Source organism: Cyprinodon variegatus, unplaced genomic scaffold, assembly GCF_000732505.1.
Source record: "Cyprinodon variegatus isolate N-32 unplaced genomic scaffold, C_variegatus-1.0 Scaffold15, whole genome shotgun sequence".
Classification (NCBI taxonomy): Eukaryota; Metazoa; Chordata; class Actinopteri; order Cyprinodontiformes; family Cyprinodontidae; genus Cyprinodon; species Cyprinodon variegatus.
Window position 1 is genome coordinate 711,278 of NW_015150468.1, and position 13,602 is coordinate 724,879.

The 13,602-nt window shown below is 35.9% G+C and overlaps 2 protein-coding genes across 4 annotated transcripts in view; one reads left to right on the forward strand and one right to left on the reverse strand.

Moving 5' to 3' along the window:
- Nucleotides 1–3,553, forward strand: part of LOC107091077 (growth arrest-specific protein 2-like) — a 20,282-nt gene extending 16,729 nt beyond the window's left edge. For all 3 annotated transcript variants that reach the window (XM_015384817.1, XM_015384807.1, XM_015384827.1), the window contains exon 8: nt 266–3,553. In XM_015384817.1, coding sequence (XP_015240303.1) covers nt 266–487 — 222 coding nt within the window. In that variant the 3' untranslated portion in view covers nt 488–3,553. The remainder of the gene's footprint in view (nt 1–265) is intronic.
- A 4,034-nt stretch (nt 3,554–7,587) lies between these two features.
- Nucleotides 7,588–13,602, reverse strand: part of LOC107091090 (transmembrane protein 178B-like) — a 12,803-nt gene continuing 6,788 nt past the window's right edge. The window contains exons 3-4 of the mRNA XM_015384839.1: nt 8,533–8,670; nt 7,588–8,299 (exon numbers count right to left, since the gene is read on the reverse strand). Of these exons, the coding sequence (XP_015240325.1) occupies nt 8,052–8,299; nt 8,533–8,670 (386 nt within the window). The 3' untranslated portion in view covers nt 7,588–8,051. The remainder of the gene's footprint in view (nt 8,300–8,532; nt 8,671–13,602) is intronic.

Genomic DNA, 13,602 nt, shown 5'->3' on the forward strand with positions numbered 1-13,602 from the left:
GGGGGGGTTAGGTTGGGGTGTGAGCTTGCATGCTTATATCTGGATTAGAAGTGCATGTGTGCTCAGCTGGTGCCATGAGTTGCAATTTCATTTGATTTAATGAGATTCTGACAAAGCTACCCAGGAGATTATTCAGTCCTCATAGCCAGAGCAACACATGCACAAGAAGCTTGTGGTTATAACAGTTTTTTGTGTGTGTTTATGTTCTGCTTTTGAAAGAAAAGGATCCACAACCTAACCTTCCTGTATCATGTCCCCTTTGCAGATGCTGAATGAGCGTGATGTTATGGTTCGAGTTGGCGGTGGGTGGGACGGTTTCATAAGTTACCTGCAGAAACATGACCCCTGCAGAGGTGGAGGAGGAGGAAGGGGGACACCAGGCAGGTCTGAGGTCAGGGGCTGCCGTGACAAAGTGAAGTCAGCAGGCCTGAAGATTTCAACAGAAAATTATATGGTGGTTGGTGTCAACCATCAGGTAAAGAAGTAGAGTCTGAAAGTCCTTCTGGCCTCAGGGTCAGTTGTTGTAATCAAACTGCTTGAAAACGTTTTACCTCAGTGTTTAAAACAAAAGCCATCTTTTTTTGTTAACTCTCTGCCAGAGAAAACTACTTTTCACCATATCTGTGATGCTTGCCACAATTACATTGCTTGAAAACGGCTCATTGAGTTATTGTTAAAAATATAACAGTAATTTGTCTATGTGTTTTATAAGTAAATGTCAAATAATTTATCTTAAATATTCCTTCCACTTTTATTAATGTTTACATCATTTAACAAATTAGATAAAATTCTCACACTTTGAGATGGGCAGAACAGTAGCCATGACACTGGGGTTCTGCGCTTTTAAACCATGTTTTTTCTCTGACCAGTACTTTATTATAATTTAGGCTCTGTTCACAATAGCTCACCCATCCCACAGATGATAATCCCAACATATTGAAGATATCCAATATGTTTTTTAACTGGTAATGTTATGGTCGAGCAGTTTAGATAAATTTTAATACGCATCATAGAGCCCCTTGTTGAATTGGAAGCCCATCCATGGGGCAGCAAATGTTGTGCAATTGTATACATTTATCTTATGTAATATTTAATCAGTTAACTCTCAAAATATAAGAATTTATTAACCAAATAATTCAACTCAAGGTCCAACATATTTCAGTCAAAAACTCTTAACTAAGCAGATGAAACTCAACTAAGCTCTATAACTACTATGTACAGAGAAGGAAAGGCAATATAAATGGTTAAAAAAAACATTGTCAATAAAGTGATAAAATCACATTACAGCTCTGCATTGATTTCATTCTTGAAACCAAAGTTAATCTTTAGGAATTTCTAAAGAAATCCAATTAGCTTTCAGCTAATTTAGAGCTAATGGGATGTGTTCAGACCAATGTACAATGGAAAAATAAAAGAGGTACACAATACTTTTTGTAAAATAATATTTTTTGGACTGATTTTCCCTGATCACAGATCAATAGCCATCTAGATAATTGATTGTTAATGTAATGTTATTGCTGTGGGACTTTAAATGGGTAAGGAACTCTCATGGCAGTGGGTTTAGCTTTGGTTAGCCAGGTTTGGTTTAGACAAATCTATTACCAGCAAACATAAAGAAACTCACTTTAAAGGAGATATCTGTCATATTGTAGATCTCAAATATAATAAAGGGACCCTAAAACTCATAGACATTAATGTCGTATAAGTATTGAAGCACTCATTGAAATAAGGTTTACCATAAGTATGTAAATAATACTCAAAATATGTTAATGTCTGATTTGCTAGTATGCGGTCAGATTGCTCTCAAAATACAGCCAAACACATGAAATGATCAGAGACCCAACATTTTTTGTCCGAAACACTGTCCCTGCATCTGGTACCTATGTTAATCACCAGTTTGAGGGAGCTAAGGTATGTCTAATGGCCAGGGAAAGTTTAGCATGTCCAAGCCGTGGCCTAGTCAGGAGGGCTTGCTGTTTCCTCTGTGAGGCCTCATGCAACTGACTTTTAAATCTCCAAGTGACCTTCTCCAATCATCACAAGTTTCAATGAAGTTGTCATTAATTGAATTTACTAATACAGTATCTATAAATATACACAATTGAATCAGATCTACTGTTACTCTTAATTTTTCTTGTCAGTCCTAGTGATATTTTGGCATGATTTTAGTTTTTTGCTCAACACGTGCCATTTTTACAGATTAGCTTCAGTCAAGTCGTACAAAAAAATTGCCTACAAATTTTCCCTTAAAGAAAACAGAACTGACTTACTTGAGTCACTGGCGTTGAAGGATTCTCTTCTCCTGGATGGGCATGAAGTGAAAGTAGCATTCGCTTACATTGTGTAGTCTAAACAGTATTTCAGAGTCGAAAATTGTTTTTAATTAGGAGTCAATTCTAGTAATGTTGTGTTTAATGCTTTCAAAAAGGGAATTTAACGCTGTGATGAAAGCAAACTGAGATCATAGGGAGAGTTATCTGATTTCTCTGCTTGGGATTACAACTAGACACTAAAGTTGAGGCAGTCTGAGAATTATATTAGATCTTGTTGAGGTCTTTTCTAAAACTTGAAAATAGACTAAATGGAACTTAAGTGCATCGTATTGCTCCAGAGAAAAAACTGAGACACTGGGGAAATAAACATTAGTCTCATTTTGGTGTCACACATATCTCATGGTTGTCTAGAAGAACATGAAACATTTTTGAGATCCCATTTCAAATTTTCCTTTCCCAGGGAGTTTTTTTTTTCCCCACATAATTTTAGCGAATAAATTGTTGAATATCTTTGAAATATTTGTAATTTTTCCAATATTTTACACTTAGGGTGTTGAAAAAGGTTTATCCTGGTGCACACATTATAAAAAAAGAGAATATTCATGTGTAATGTAAGAACTGATGATGAGAGCAAAGTAGTTGAAAAGCCATGTGTAAAGGCTCTGCTTCTCGTCAACCAAATTCAAATTTAAAAGCTCCCTCTAGATGGCACCATGTCCTCAATGGCAAAAGGCCATGCCTCCTTTTCAGCACTTTGCTGTTAGGATCATTTCTCACCTCTTCCATACATCAGTCAAAAGAGGAAGAACTGCATCCAGTTTCAATTCTGCAAATCCATTGATATAAACATTCATTAGCTTTACCAGATAAGGTGCTCATGAACTTACTTAATATATATTAATAAATAAAAGTGGATGAATGAGGATAACTTCCAGCTGAATATCCTCATACATAGATGAGAATGAACAACACTCACAACATGTTAATAAATACATATTTTATTACATTAAAATAAAACAATTAAAAATGATCACAGATTTTTTTTTATCATATATTGAAAGAAACTAATGAGATCATGCAAGACCTTAATGTCTCTTTTAATCCCAAACAACATCTGGAGTGGATGCAACCAGTATAAATGGACAGTAGAAAATAATAGCTGTGCTATGAAATATCTGCCACACTGAGAGGTGGCATTTTCTTTCACTGCACGCAGTACAATGTTCCTCATGAAACACGCAGTCGCGGACCACCTGAGAAGGATTTTACAACCTTTCTGACAGCAGAATGATGGAATTACTTGTTCTCAAGTGTTCTTTGTTTCTAATATTTTTGCAAGTCTTGCTACGCTGTGCTGCAGACGTTTTGTATCAAGTCAGTGTCAGCTGCAGACACAGTTACATGTAACTGAAGTTTGCCATTTAAGATGTAGAGGTGTAATTCTGTGCTTTAAAATGTTTGTCAAATTTTGGGATGCATGATGGCACATAAGGGTCAGAGAAGTCAAATTTTCGCGCCAATAACACAAGAAAAAACTTTAAGGACAGTGTGCAAATGTGTTTGTGTCAATCAACACCTAATACCTGCAGTAAATAACCTATACAAAGTTTTTTTTCTAGCAATATATGTCAATGCACATGAGTTTGGACGTAAACACAAAACTTAGGAACTTGAAGTCCTCTTGTTGCAATGCATTCAGTTAATCTTCTTTGTCACAAAGTCTTTATATATCATAGTCAGAGTTTCTGTGATTTCAGAGCCTGTACCCTGAACACACACCATAGAATGAAGCTCTGTATATTCTATTAACTTGATTTGCCTTCTTGTATAACCCTGCAGAAAGCACATTTGTCCCACACCCCAGGCTCACTGACCTTTACATGGTGCAGCAAAGTGCAAAGATCTCACCACACACTGAGATCTCACCACACACTGAATGTAGTCAGTGTGTGGTGAGATCTCAGTCATGTTTCAGTCATGCGTTTCAGTCATGTTTCAGTTTCAGTTATGCATTAGCTAATTTTCTCGTCCATGGCAATACTGGAAAGACTGAACATCACATAAAGTGTTGGAAACACACTATGACTCCATATTTTTATGAGTAATTTGACATAGCTGACAGGGATGATCAGGACTTATACCAGGCAATCAACACCTGACATTAATTCTTCTATCATGAAACAGCAATGAATGTTATATATTTTTTTAATGAATTCATCAGTTTAAAAGTAAGAAACTGTTAAAAACTCTAATAGTGAATGTTTCTGTTCCTAATACTTAAACAAAGACTGGGGGAAATATAAAATAATTATCTTCCTCATTTAAAATGAATTTCAAATCATTTTGGCTCCACGTGACACTCAGAGCTACAGTATTCACAATATGTTGTCATATAATACACAAATGCACTAGTTTGTCATACAAAACTGTTCAGAGTTTAAGCATTCCCCTTACTGCCAAATTACATTAAAAACAAGAGTTTTAAACATTATCCCTTCAGTACCCATTGGTTTCAGGAACTGTTTAAGAAAAAAAAGACATTTAATATTCCATATTCAATGTTGCATCCAATGACACTATTTGGTTGGATGCTGTGCTTTTCTGCAACACATTTAATCAGAGTGGCTGCATCCAGTTTATCACAGTCTGTGCTTTTTTTCCCTCTAAATATCAATGTATGAAGATCAAATAAAATAATGAAAGCAAACATATTCACTGTCTCTCTTGTAGGTTTTACCTTTTTAAGTTAGTCCACAATAGAATTTGTATTTGTGAAAGAGAACATTTATTCTAGTTTGAAAAGTGATCTTTGAGAACATCAGTGAAATGGCGCTCGCTTCAGAAATTTTATGGAATAAAAACGTAATTTCTGATTTTCACATAGAATGGCTGATTCGTTTTTAATGCACAACATCCTCCACAATTTTGGCGCTAATTGTAAAGAAGTAAAAAGTAAATCCAAATAAGCCTTAAAGCAACCCTGTCATATCCTTTTTCAGGACAAAAAATAAGAAAAAAAATATGTTTTGTGCAGTTTTACTTTTGCGTGTTTATTTGGCTATGTATTTTGAATCATTATTTCTCTAAATGCCTCTAAGCATTTGCAAGTAATTTGAAAACTTTGTTATCCAAATCTCTCTAATACAGCTCCTATTTTTGCAACAGAAAGAGGCCCATAGTGTCATAGAAACTTAGCCCCACAAAACAGCTGAAATTCAGTGCCGTTCCAAACACCGTCCTTTGCCTCATGCTATACTCACTTGGTTGGTAGCCAAAATGTTCCATGAGGAACACAGTTTTTGATACAGTCTGGGTAGCATTTAAAAGAAAAAACTGTATTTGTTTACACTTGAGATGCTTGAAGAGAAAGCTATGTTTTCTAGCAACGCTCCCAAACAATCTGTCGTTAGATATATTTGGCGAGCACAAGATGTCAGTCTTTGTCACATTGTCTAATTCTGACATTCTTTACTATCAAACTCAGGTTGCATAGTAACTGTGCTGCTGTGCAGCCTGAGTTACAAACTGGGATCTGATAACATTAATATTTGATACAGAAAAACAAAACCCTCTGTTTTGGATAAACTGTTAGGTGTGCCAATAACCACTTCATAAATAAAAAAATATATATATATTTATCAACATGGGGTTATATCATCCCCTGGATAAATGTACACACATTTAAGGTTGAGTTTTTCTAAAATTAGGCATGGTGCTGCTACAAAAGACTCATTTTAATACTTTTTGCAAATCTTTCCAAGGAGGGTCAATAATTGCAAAGGTTGCTGTACATACGTTAAGAAACACTGCCCATTTCTTGTTGTTTTATGTGTTGAAAATGAAATGAAGATATTTGGTCTTTCAACGTTGTTTGAAGTAACAGTATGAGTATAATTAGGATAGGTGTTTTCAAAAAAAAAAAAAAAACATTTTTCGAAATTTAGTTTAATCTGTTAGTTTGGTTTCGCATGTTCTTTAAGCTATCACTTAGCAACCGCCTGAACATAAAGAGTAACATGAACAGTCAGAGCACAGCAACGGTTTTGTTTTGGTGGGTTTTTTTTTTTTTTTACACTTAATTTAAAATTTTAAAAATAACATTCTTATTACATCTTTTCGGTTTCTAGGTTTTACAAAGTTTCTGTAAATCCTCAGCCTTATTTACCTTTAGAACAGAAAAGTGGAATTTAAAGTCATAGGGAAGTCAAATTTAAATTTCAAATCATCCTGGCTTAAACATGTATATAAATGTTCTCTTTATCACACCATATTGTTCCAAAAGTTAGAAAATTACTATTTAAAAAAAATCCTGTCTCAGAATCCGTGTTTTGTTTTTTTTCGTTATCTTATGCAGGCCAGTTAGTTCTACGTTAGCCTGTACACCTAAATTCGGCCAATCATATATCAACTGTCAATCAATGTTTTTCGGTCATGGCATCTTGATTCATAGGCAGCAGCTAATATACGCAAGACAGTAGAATCATTTACTTTATCATTAAGTTCCGTCACAGTGTTGTTGGGGTTGGACCACTGTGTCTTCGGCAGGCGTAGAGCTAACAGAACTGGCAGCGTTGTGAGGCAAGGGCTCAAACATGTACGGCTGTAAGCTTTCTACACCAAAGCAAGCTTCTGATGCCTTGGCGTCCTCTTCCACAACAACTTCGTCTCGCTTTCCTTCTCTAAATAAAAAATGTATGACGAAGGCGACTCATCCACAACCTCTGACACAAAGCTCTCCTCCTCTTGCATGTTTCCGCTGTGCATAGCGTTCCTTGACAGTGTTGTTGCTAAGTGCTACTTGGTCCCAATGTAATTTCCCATGGGGAACCTAGTAGCACTAAGTTGCTAACTGGTTAGCAAGATGCTTCCGAGACACCAGCCACAACCAAATTTGTTTGCGAACCTTCCTCCACAACAATCCCGCCGCCTTGATAATCCACCGATTAAATTCACTTTATTCTTTCGTGTAAAGTCGTGCACCACTCGGGAGAATTCAGGACTGCAACCGTTGGAACAGCTGCTTCCCTACGACTTTAAAACAAGAAATATCTATTTTACACAAACATCTGGCTCTATATGGAAGTTTATTTTTCTATGATGTCTTCAAGGAACATAGTGTTTTATTATACTGATCATAATGCAATATTTTTTACAACCTTTAACCCTATACACCCAAGTTTTTCATATCTATTTGTGTTTTTTTTATGAGAAAGAAATGCCATATTCAGCGCTTTTTGATTCTTTCTTTTTAATTACGAACAATGTCACAGATCATACTTCCTGCAGGATATTCTGAACTAAGGTTTTTTTTTTTTATCTTGTGTAAAGATTTCTCCTAAGATCTCTGAGGAACTGAGATGATATGTGTTTGCTTATGTGTTCCCTCTGTAGGAGTGGCTTTTTTTATTTCAGAGCACCATTTTAAGAAGTATTCTATCCAGAGATATATGTTCCCTTTAAAGCGTCAGAAAATCAGTATCACAGAAATCAAAACAGACAACAACAACATAAAAAGGCCTTTGAAGCCATTTCCTACTTATGAGCTACTGTACACATTATTCTTCATGTTCCTGAAGGTCCATTAAGAGATTTGATGCGTGAAAATTTGTCTCTATTTTGCTGCTTTTCACCACAGATTAGGCACACTGTACACTGAAAGGATATGGCCACGTTGAGGGGAGTCGTGATATGGTGATTACACTAATACTGTTTCAGAGTTAAACATGGAAAGGTGTGCTTTGTGCGTTAGGTGGATCAGTCTGTTTATAACGCCTCCTGTCACACGGTTCCGTTCTCCTGCCTTGGTTTGTGGGTTGTTGTGCGAGCCGGCGTGCTAAGGGAGGGGGCCAGGGTGCAGAGGAAGCCAGCCAGCAATGTGAGGCCGAGGCCCCCCCAAGCACAAAACATGGACCAACCGTAGCCATGGCTAATGTCTTCAGGGAGGCCGTACATGTAGCGTGGGTAGCGGGACAACTCAAAGTTAATTCCTGCCACACATGTACACAAGGAAATGATGCAACACGTTCCTGTGAGAGAAGAAAAAACCAAAAGTGATTCCAAAGGGTCCTGATTGATGCCTAAATTCCTACATGCACTGCATATCTCTGTGCAGGATGCTGTTTCTGCAAGGCATTGATCTGCATCTCATGTTAACCCAACTGCACTCTCAGCCATCACCAAATAAACACAGTAATTGGATGAAATCAGATTCTGTCTGCATGCAAGTGTGTTGATGTGTGTATACGTGCTTCCACATTACCTCCCATGAGAAAGAGTAGGCCAGCTACATATTGCATGAGGTCATGCTGCTGGCAGCAGCCCAGCACTCCAATGACCCAGCCAAAAAGAATGATGGACACAGCCATGCCCACAAAGCCAGCCGTCATTCTTCTTAAATCTGTAGGGATAGAAATATTGCAGTGTCAGTGTTGACTGAAAGGTTTAAGATTTTTAAACAAAGAAAGAAATACATCCAATCCAAGGACAAAGCTTTAAAATCACAGAATAAGAAATGGTAATAAACTATTTCCTTCATTTTTTTTTCAGTTTATTCCATTTGGTTGCAAACTGTTATTCAAAAAAAATAACAATAATAAAACATGCACAAATGTATATAACGATTTTTATGATGATCTAAAGAGAAATTAAAACATTTCAACACTCTTGATGCAATTTTCAGAAAACTGGTTTGGGAAGCTAGATTATTTTAATTTCTAAACAAAAACTTACAGGCCTGGATTCTCATTTTTTAAAACATTGCGTAGGATCCATACTAAAAGTATATTTACTCCAAATCCAAAAATGGCGTATACTAAACAAATGTACTGTATGTATATTTTTTATGAGCATATTATACAGCACAAAATTTCCCTCTATAGATTACACCTTTGAATTAAAGAGCCCCACTCATGTTCTCCCCTCTACCTCCATATTTAACTTAAATGGTCAAAAAATTAGAAGTTTAAACGGTTGTTGAAATAAGTCAACTGATCAAAGTTATGTTATGGGTAACAACAGCATCCATGGATAAAAGAGAAAATAGGTATTTGCAGCTACAAAAAATGTTTGAAAGCCACAGAAGTGAAGTGACAAAGAAACATGTGTGATTCTGACGGGCAAGATGTGCACAATCTGATCAATGCACAGCTTATATTATTAATGCCATCCAGGAAATAGGTTTATTTTCATTGAACTATTTTGTTCTTTAAAAAAATGCTTTATGCAGAGAGTGAGGGGGCTGTTGATATTGTTAAGAACATGCAGCATATTTACAGCTAGTAAGAACCAGCTGTTAGAAATGCAAGAGTTCTTAATTGCTAAATATTGTTAATAAATAAATAATAAACATTATTGCTATAGGGAAAAATAAAACAAAATAGAAATAAACAGATAATCAGCCCCATGTGATATCCATAAAATTGGATATGGGCAAAAAATTTATATTTTAAAGACATGAGCTGTTACAGAAGTAAACCCAACATACACCTTGTTAGCAGATCAACTTGTATACTTGTAATAGCTCAGGACATCAGTGGGATACAGGACAATTTAATATTAGGACAAGCAAAAAAGCACACAAAATACAGGACTAAAAAGTTTTTAAAGACAATGTTGAAAAAGTTGAACAAAGGAGCGACAGAAAGTGAAGACAGAATATAAAATCAGAGCAACATTGATCAAAGTGAAGCAAAGAAAAATTAACATAATTAGGCCAAGTAAAGATAAATACATGAATGAAATGTGAAATTGCTGGCAAAGAAAGGCTAAATAAAAAAAAAACTGAATCTAGAACCAATTTCTCAATCTGTCATAAGTCAATGAAGTGTTGCCATTTAAGCTAACATACAAATTATATGAGAGAAAAAGAAAAGAACCTGCAAAGTGCAAGAACGTGCATATTCAGAACACAAAGATTAACATGCATTCTCACCAATAAACCAAGTGCTTCTCTGATACTTTTTTATATGGCCTATTCTAGGTAATTAAGCCAATTAAAAGAAACAAAACAGTTAATTGTAATTGTGACATTTCAAACCTTTAGAGGCTTTACAATAATGATGGGGATATTCTGTTCATCTATGCTGGCAATACTTAAGGGGTAGCTCTGGTGGTCAACTTGAGCTGTGCTGACCGCTCATATGTAATCCTCCACACATTCTGCAGAATATGCAAAGCATACTCTAACAGTTTTGGTGGTTCGTTTAAGTTGCAAAGCATCCTGCTGCCCTCTGCACATCATGCTCTGCTTCTAAACTGACTGCTGACGGGCTGCTGCCAGCTTTTGCTTGTTTCCCCTCACCCACTTCACCAACCCACCATCTCCCCTTAAGCCCCGAGGTCAGAGATCCTCTCGTCACTTCCTGACATGTGGAAGACATGTTTAGCGAGTAGAAATCCATTCATCAATCCATGACATGTTGAGTGAGAGGAAGATATGAGATCAGATCCTAGATCCAAACTCCAACCTCTCCTCAGTGGGGTGGTTAAGATTTTTCTAAACATTTGCATGAGACTTTTCTAAATTAAATACAATTAACATGAATACAAGAATAAAACAAAAAACAGAGATGTTTGCTAGGGATATCTACCAAGGAAAAATTCAACAGGCAAAATAAATAGAGAAACTCTTTAATTCTCCAGATGTATAAAAATAAAGAGAATGTATCGAGTTAACTGTAAAAACTCATTCAGTTTATTTCAGAATATACGTATAACTGTAGTCATTCTTACAATTGTCTCATATTAACACTTTCCATGAGACAAAACCTCCTTATGCACCAAAATCCCATAATCAGCCACAGTCTACACAGTGTTGCTCATTTATGCCCATTTTTCTATTCACTGTTGTTTTCTTGTAATGATTTTAATCAAATGATCTACCTTGAAATTATTTAATATGAATCTTTAGATAAATAGAGTAATGTTTCATTTATTTGTATTTTCTTTTCATGAAGAGTCCAGATTTTGGAAATGCTAGTGTTTCTTGGATGATATGATCTTTAGTTGTATAGAACCAGTACTTTATTATGGGAAAGCATTTTTGTATAAATTGACTGCTGTACATTCTGAACTCAATGCTCCTCACTTTTATTTTTAAAATGGGTGAAAATTATTGAACATGCTCTTTTAAAGGTAAATATAAATAAAAAACATCTACTTTTTTTTTTAGATTGTTTTATTCTTTTGAAAAATCCCTCCTATTTTTATATCATAAATATATGATTATGTTATTGAGCTTTATGCATTGTAAATTACATCGTTCTAGTGAAATAATAAAGAATCTATAAGAAAGTTGTACAGAAAATGTTCTTTATTTTGTTTCTGAACAAACTTGGGAATCTTTCTAGAAAATAAAATGTCAGTACTGACATCAGTAAAAGAGGCTGGAAGTTCTGCGGAGTGGTGAATTTAAGATTAAATCAATCCTGGTTATGTTTGTATGTGTTTCCCTTTGTCGATTTCTTTTATTTTACTATGGACCATTTATGCCTCTGGAATAAATATTGATAGATTATCCTCTGAAATATGCTTCTTTCATTCAAAGGAAATAACAAAACAATCTTAGATTTCGGTTACAGACTCCAAAACTGCTGGTTTTGGGGTCTAACCATTATATAAAAAAAGAAAAGTTCATTCTTAAATCTAGGTTTTTATGCATAAACTGTGTGACCATATTGATTGGTTTGGTAAGATTTAAAACTAACCTTAAGTACGGTATGCCAAATCACACACAATCAAAACATCATGTGGCAATGTATTTAACAAAAATGAAATAATGAAAGAAAGTTTGCGGGAAAAAGAGGAATACCTGTTTGCCAGTAAAACCTGTTAACACTGTTCTAATAAAAATGGGGGAATCGGTCAGTTACATGGATGCAACTCCAATCATTTAGGCATCTATGTTTTAAAGACAACTTTTTTTAGCTAAAAGCCAAAAAGGTGAAAAAAGAAGGTGATTAAAAAGACTTACAGTAAATGAAGCATAGTTGTTGGGCGACATGGTCTGGTGAGAGTATGTTAAAAACTATAGATCTACTTGGCTTTTCACTTACAATGTTGTTCCAAGGTTTACAGAGAACAGCCTTAAAATGTTAAACTATTTAAAAAGGGCAGCTGCCTAACATTAGGGGTCTTCAAAATGGGGAAGAGAGTAGAGAAGAGCAGTCATGAAATGTATCCTATAACCCCTCGAAGCCCTAAATGCTCCTTTACAATACAAATAATAATGTGTGGATGTGTGCTGGGGGCATGCCATGGCTGATTGCCCAGCAAAAAGAATGAGATGTGTTGTAATCACAGCAGAACTAATGGGGAGTGCATTAGCATTAAAAGAGCTTCAGCATTCAGTTTTTATTAGTCCTGTGATTTGTGTGCAGTTAAGCTCTCGTTTCTTCTCATGGCTGGGCTAAACACCTGGCAAACAAGGAAAGAGGCTACAGTGTACACAAGGCCACCAAATATATATATATATATATATATATATATATATATATATATATAAATATATATATATATATATAGTAACTGCTAAAAAAAGGATTTGATAACATCCCACATCTGAATACATTCGCTTTGAATTCAAATTTATTAACCAATGGAGGCCTGCATTTAGTGTCACACATACAAATTTGCCTAGGCATGCTCCTGATAAAGTGGAGGATGGTCTCCTGATGGATCTCCTCCTAGCCCTGGACTAAAGCATCCCATACTCCTGGACAGTCGTTTAGTACATTGTGACATTGGTGGATGGATCAACACAGGATGTTCCAGATGTGCTTAATCAGACGGAGGTCATGGGAACGGGCAGATAAGTCCATAGCTTTAATGCCTTCATCTTGCATGAACTGCTGACACACTCCAGCCACATGAAGTCTAGCATTGTCCTGCATTAGGAGGAACCCAGGGTCAACCACACCAGCATGTGGTCTCACAAGAGGTCTGAGGATCTAATCTCAGTACCTCCTGTAATGATAGCTGTTCTGGGTACATGGAAAGGTGTGCTGCTACTGGGTTGTTGCCAGACCGCCTGCACAAAGCAAAGCCTACAGCCTCCGCTGTGGCTCCCGTCCGCTACGCTCTGAGTTCCTTGGAGATCGTAGAGGGCATGCGCGAGATGATTAAATTAAAAGCAGCAAAACATGCGGAAATGATCCATGGTTTCCGCGAATCATTAAAAATAATTACAATTCATAAATTTTTTTGTTTTTTTTCATTTAAAAAAAAATTTACCGAACCGAAAACCGTGACCTCGAAACCGTGAACCGAACCGTGAATTTTGTGAACCGTTCCACCCCTAATATATATATATATATATATATATATATATATA